At 31.1% G+C, this 6,394-nt stretch overlaps 2 protein-coding genes across 2 annotated transcripts; both read left to right on the top strand.

Annotated features, from left to right (window-relative positions):
* Positions 1-2,430: 2,430 nt before the first annotated feature.
* LOC145799826 (uncharacterized) lies at positions 2,431-3,099 on the top strand. Its single transcript, XM_082889458.1, has one exon. The coding sequence runs from the start codon at positions 2,431-2,433 to the stop codon at positions 3,097-3,099; it is 669 nt and encodes a 222-aa protein (XP_082745584.1).
* A 62-nt stretch (positions 3,100-3,161) lies between these two features.
* On the top strand, positions 3,162-5,193 carry LOC145799207 (uncharacterized). Its single transcript, XM_082888744.1, has 4 exons — positions 3,162-3,376; positions 3,448-3,584; positions 3,664-3,739; positions 3,837-5,193. The coding sequence occupies exons 1-4, from the start codon at positions 3,214-3,216 to the stop codon at positions 4,937-4,939; spliced, it is 1,479 nt and encodes a 492-aa protein (XP_082744870.1). The 5' UTR covers positions 3,162-3,213; the 3' UTR covers positions 4,940-5,193.
* The last annotated feature ends 1,201 nt before the right edge of the window (positions 5,194-6,394 follow it).

The raw sequence follows: 6,394 nt of genomic DNA on the forward strand, positions 1-6,394 counted from the left end.
GTGGTAGGCACTACACGTTACCCCTGATTTTGCGGTGTAATTGAAATTCACAGGTGTATCGGCCGTTACGGCCGTCGTAGCGGTCGTAACGGTGATGTAACGGCCGTAACGGCCCGTTACGAACGTTACAGGGCATCTTTAGCTGATTCTTTTTTTAAAAAAAACAAAGAAAAAGCTGAAAAGGCTGAAGATTGATGTCCAATACACATCCACAATTTTTCAAAAGAAAAAACAAAAGAAATAGATGTACATACCTTTAGCTTTCGTCTTTTGCCTTTACAGCCCATGAACCATTTTCAATTGAAGTGAGGTTCCACAAATTTTCAGATCTGAAATGCGGATGAGTGAGAAATAGAGAGAGAGAAGAGGGAAGAGGGAAGAGGGAGATGGAAGAGATGAACCTCTCTGCTAGCTTGATCTTGCCTTTGTTAGCTTGATCTTGCCTTTGTGCTGATCTTGCCTTTGTTAGCTTGATCTTGCCTTTGTGCTGAACAATAGTAAGCCCAAAGTTTGATCTTGCCTTTCTTTGGCCTCGTGTGGGAAGTGGCTATTTTAGTAGGCTATTTTAGTTTTTGGCTATTTTAAGTAGGTTAAAATTTTTGTGTTTGGGAAAATGATTGGATTTTTTTGTAGTTAGATGTGATGTTTGTGAGAGAAAAAGTGAAATGATTATGGGTTTGATGTGATATTTTGTCTTATTAGCTATTTTAGTCTATTTTGTCTTTTTGTGATTTTTAGCCTAAATTTAGCTATTTTTTTTCTTCCCAAACACCCCCTTTATCAAATTTTATTTGCTCAGTAGCCTCTCTCTAGCTTCGTGGGGAAGATAAGCACTACCCCTTTCTTTATCAAACTGTTGACTTCACAGATAAGCATTTGTTTCCTTGTGGTCTCCAACTGGCCAAGATTATTTTATTTTATTTTATTTTTATTTTTTTTAAACAATGATTTCAGATTTTAAATTTTATAAAATCTATAAAATTTATGTGATATATTTAATAATTTTAATTTAAATATATATATAGAGCTATACACTTGTTTTTAGTATTTTATATATATTAATTAGTGATTGATTTTTTTTTATAATATCTAAAAATCATAACACATTTAATTATATGAATACATTTTATATATGTCAATTTTTATTGATTTTTTTTTCTTGCAGGTTATTCAAAAAGATAACAAATACTCAAATGATTGAAGCCCCAAAACCAACTATGTATGAATTTTTTTCTTCATAATTTATTTTTTAATTTTTATATGATCACATTACCATGTAAACTCCAAATGTATAAAGAGTAGTTACATCTTTTTTGTAATCATTTCATTTAATATTTAATTATAAATATTTTTTATTTTGTTATTGTAATGTGTTGTGACAACAATGTTGAAGTCACTATTTTTTTTTAAATATCTTTTTAAAAAAAAAAATCAATACCTCAAAAAAAATTATTTATAATTTATTTTTTAATTTTTATATGATTATATTAGCATGTAAACTTCAAATGTATAAATAGTGGTTGCATTTTTTTTATAATTATTTCATTTAATATTTAATTATAAATATTTTTTATTTTATTATTGTAATGTGTTGTGACAACAATATTGAAGTCACTATTTTTTTTTAAATATCTTTTTAAAAGAACAAAAAAATCAATACCTCAAAAAAAATTATTTATAATTTATTTTTTAACTTTTATATGATTATATTAGTATGTAAATTCCAAATGTATAAATAGTGATTGCATTTTTTTTTGTAATCATTTCATTTAATGTTTAATTATAAATATTTTTTATTTTGTTATTGTAATGTGTTGTGACAACAATGTTAAAGTCACTATTTTTTTTTTTAAATATCTTTTTAAAAGAAAAAAAATCAATACCTCAAAAAAAATTATTTATAATTTGTAATTTATTTTTTAATTTTTATATGATTATATTAGCATGTAAATTCTAAATGTATAAATTGCGAAAACAACACACCTAGTAGTTAGGCTAAAAGTAAATGTAAGGAATTCAAATTCCAACAGGCTTACTTGGGCTTGTTTGGCCCTAGTTGCTTTGGGCCTTTATATGGTTTGGTCCTGAGTTGAATTTGGACCAAGCCTGACAGTAAGATAATAACATGTATGGTCCAATTAGTTCCTCAAGTTTTAAGATTAAAAGGAAACCTTAAAAAGAATATATATATATATATAAATTTCTTCATAATTCTTTTATTTTTAAAAAAATTCTCTATGAGATTTTAATTGTTCCTTTAGGAACAAACAAATTTTTTATTTTTAACAGAATGGAAAAGGTTCATTTGTGTATTTTACAAATAATTGTACATTTTTTTAAAAAAAATCTATGCGTAGAATAATTTTAAAATTCTTAACAAAAAACACACTCTTAACAAAAGTATTTTTCATTTCATTTAAGTTATGCAGAATGAAAGTAAAGGTCACACTCTTAACATGTGCTTATGAAGTTTCTGAAGTATATTTGGGCATGGAGTATGATGAAATGACAGAATGGATAGGATCATTTAAGGAAATTTGGGAAGAGAGAGGTGTATCCATCATGTGTGATGGTTGGAGTAGTCTAACTCGGCAACACATCATCAACTTCTTAGTGTACTGCAATAGAGGTACTATATTTCACAAATCAATTAATGCCTCTAATATTGTTAGTAGAACTGCTGAATATTATTTTGGGTTGTTAGATAAAGTTGTTGATGAAATTGGAGAACAATACGTTGTTCAAGTGGTAACTGATAATGAACCTGCATTGAAAGCTGTTGGTAAAATGTTAATGAGAAAAAGGAAACAATTATATTGGACAGCTTGTTCAGCACATTGTATCGATCTCATGCTAAAAGACATAGCCAATAAGAAAAGCGTAGCAAAGGTGATTGAAGATGGTAAAACCATCACCAATTTCATTTATAATAGTGGATGGGTGTTGGATTTAATGAGAAAATTCACTGGAAATAGAGAATTGATTCGACCTGCCATCACTCGATTTGCTACAAATTTTATTGCCATTGAGAGTATTGTTAGATATAAACAACAATTGAGAGCTATGTTTAATAGTGATGAGTGGAAGAATTCTAGATAGGGGAAGGCAAAGACTGGGTAGCCTTACAATGTGAAAAAAGTTATTTTGGGAAAGGAGTTTTGGCAGAAAGCAACAGAGCTTTGTAAAGTTCATGAGCCCCTAGTTAGAGTATTGATGTTGGTTGATGGGGATGAGAAGCCAACAATGGGTTTCATATATGAAGCTATAGATAGAGCAAAGTTGGCAATTAAAAGAGATTGTCGCTACTGCACCGACTATTGGAAAATTATTGATACTCGATGGTCTTTTCAATTGTATCAAGATTTGCATGCGGCTGGTAAGTGTTACGATTTCAATTATAAAATGTATATTTATATACAATTATTAATTGTCTTCTTATTTTTGAAGGATATTTTTTAAATCCTCAATTCCAATATGGTGTTATCTCATCCAATGAAATGATAAGAGAAGTGATGGATGGACTTAAAAAAGTCATTACCAGACTAGAGCCTGATATGGATGCTCAAGTGAAAGCAACAAATCAAGTACGTACCAATTATTTAAATTTTAATAGTAATAATCTACTTTTGCAAATGTTACTTGTAATGATTGTCCAAATTGTAGTTGTTGCTGTTTCGAGATAAACAGGAAACTTTTGGCACTCCTTTAGCACAAAGAGCATGGAAACAATCAAATCCAGGTTTTATTTTCAAAATTACAAATTTACAATATATAAATACTTAAATAATTTTCTATCATATTTTGACTTATGTCTAGTGTAATGTAATTTTGTGCAGCTGAGTGGTGGATTATTCATGACAGTTGTGCTCCTGAACTTCAAAAAATAGCTGTGAAAGTATTAAGTCAAACCACCACATCATCTCACTGTGAACGTAATTGGAGTACTTTTAATCTCATCCATACGAAGACAAGGAATAGATTGAAATATAAGAAAATTCAAAGATTAGTCTTCATCACCTATAACATGAGATTAAAATTGAGACATGTTAAAAGAAGTAGCCAAGAGGAGATTGATAGGAGTTTTAATCCTATTAACTTGGATTACATATTTGAAGAAAATGATCCAATAAGTCCATGGATAGAAGAAAGGGAAAATCCTTTACTAGATGGTGTGGATAATTCTGAATGGCTAGATTTGGTCTCAGATGATGGTGGTGGTGGCGGCGACGACGACAGCAATGGCAATGGCAGCGATGGAAACGGTAGTGGTGGCACCCATAGATATCAAGCTCGACGCACTTCTCAAAGCTCAACTCCTACTCCAACTCAAAGTGATAATAGTGGTGGTTTAACACCATCTGATGGAGGAGGTGATGATGGTAATGGTGATGGCACTTCTCACGGTGACGGTGGTGGTGGTGGCGGCGACAATGGTGGTGATGGCGGTGATGGTACTAGTTTTGGTGCAGGAAGTGAAGATTTTATTGGAGGATTTGGATTATGTGATGTTGGGGAACATTATGATATTGGAGAACCTGTTGCACCTTTACCCCAACTACCTAGGAGGTTTCGTGGTAGTGATACCCATCGGGATGAAAGAAGAATAAGAAGTAGAGAACAACAGCTTGATTCATCTGATAGTAGTCATAGTTATCCATATCACCCTTATCCATCCTATAGCACTGATAGCCAGAGCTATCCTTACCCACCTCAACAAAATTATCCTTGGCCCCTTCAACAACATGGTCCTCTAGGATACGGTTTTCCAAATTATCAGCAAACTCAAGAAGGGTATGTTGATCCTTTTCAGCCAAGGTATCCATTTTCTCTCCCAATGCACGAAACAGAAAGGGGTGACATGATGAGCACATTTACTTATATATTTCCTACTGGATGGAATGAAGGTAGTAGCAATCAAGCTCAACAATCTGATTCCTAAGATGCACCACGTCACTCATTTTGGTGGGGTGAAGGTAGCAGCAACAATCAAGCTCAACAATCTGAATCTCAAGATGCACCACGTCACTCATTTTGGTGGTGACAATATGTAATTTTAGTAGTAACATTGTGTAAAATGTACTATCTGTTATTTGTGATTTATGCTATGATGTTATGTACTTTGTCAAGTTCTTCCATTATGGATGTATACTTTTTTAAAACTATTTGAGTTAAAATGTACATATGCTTCCACAAGTATAATAATTAAAAATAATTTTATACATCTAAGTCCAATAAAAGAAATTTTTTCCACAAGTGTAATATGGATTTATAATATATAAAGTCATTAATTATTGAAATAAAATGTAAAAAAAATCATTTTCTAGTGATTTAAAAATATGAAATATATTAGATCATACTTAAAAATTATGAAAAAATTATCAAAATTTATTTAAAACCCAATAAATATGATTATAAAAAAAAATATGCGTATTGGTAAATTTTTTACAAATTGTGCGAAAAATAAAAAAATTCACAGTTCCGGTAACTGCAACCGTTACGCTGCGGCCTTTACACCACACAACCGCAACCGCGTCACCGCCACCGTTACGGCGACCACAACCGCTTTTCAGAACCTATGATAAGAATGAAAAACACAACAGCATTGTTAACATTATATAGCTAAATTGGGAGGTAAGAATAACTCATATAATGGCTACTGAAAAGAAAAAAAACCAACAACATAACCAGGATCTGAACACACATAAAAAAGTTATAAATAATTAACAAAGAACATAATAATATCTATAATGTCGGACAATCAAACCACAGAACAATGCTTAAAAATCACATAGCTCTTCAAAAGTGAAATAAATAAAAAAGTAAAAATAATAAATGCTACAAAATTCAACACTTGAACAAATGAAAAACAAAATAGGAGCAAAGTTTTGACCTCAAAGCTCTTTTTTAAATTGTTTTATTCTTTAGATAATCAGAAGGGATTGTAGCAACCCCCCTTGAGAAGAAATTTGTGACTGCAAAATATCCAAGTAGGTTGATTTTTGGCCTTGGATAATTTTCAAAGTAAAACTTGTAGTCCTTTATCTCTATATGGCATGAGTATGCAGAAAATTAGAAAGCTTCTCACCTCGTGGAAGAGACATCACAAGTATATTACTTAGGCAAGACTGCAATAAATTATAGGAGTTTTTCCACACATTTCTCACATTAGGAAGGTACATAATATGCTGAAAATGTAAAAATAGCTTTAAAATTGAAAGAGATAATTAGGGACCTATGCACAGACCATTGTTTTTTCCATCCTCTTGGGTTTGGCAGGTAAATAGTCTTCTTGTTCTTCTTGTTCTTTCATAATTTGCTTTTTCGATGCTACTGACAAATAGTTTTAGCAAATAAAAGTTACATTTGAGAAATTATAATATACAAGTTAGAACAA

This window comes from Camellia sinensis, chromosome 9 (assembly GCF_055761805.1).
Source record: "Camellia sinensis isolate YWXY chromosome 9, ASM5576180v1, whole genome shotgun sequence".
Taxonomy (NCBI): Eukaryota; Viridiplantae; Streptophyta; class Magnoliopsida; order Ericales; family Theaceae; genus Camellia; species Camellia sinensis.

Bases quoted from the DNA above. Each gene is read 5' to 3' on its own strand.
- LOC145799826 (XM_082889458.1), top strand. From the start codon at position 2,431: ATGAAAGTAAAGGTCACACTCTTAACATGTGCTTATGAAGTTTCTGAA.
- LOC145799207 (XM_082888744.1), top strand. From the start codon at position 3,214: ATGTTGGTTGATGGGGATGAGAAGCCAACAATGGGTTTCATATATGAA. The intron at 3,585-3,663 runs GTACGTACCAAT...TCCAAATTGTAG, and splicing joins AAGTGAAAGCAACAAATCAA to TTGTTGCTGTTTCGAGATAA. The intron at 3,740-3,836 runs GTTTTATTTTCA...AATTTTGTGCAG, and splicing joins ATGGAAACAATCAAATCCAG to CTGAGTGGTGGATTATTCAT.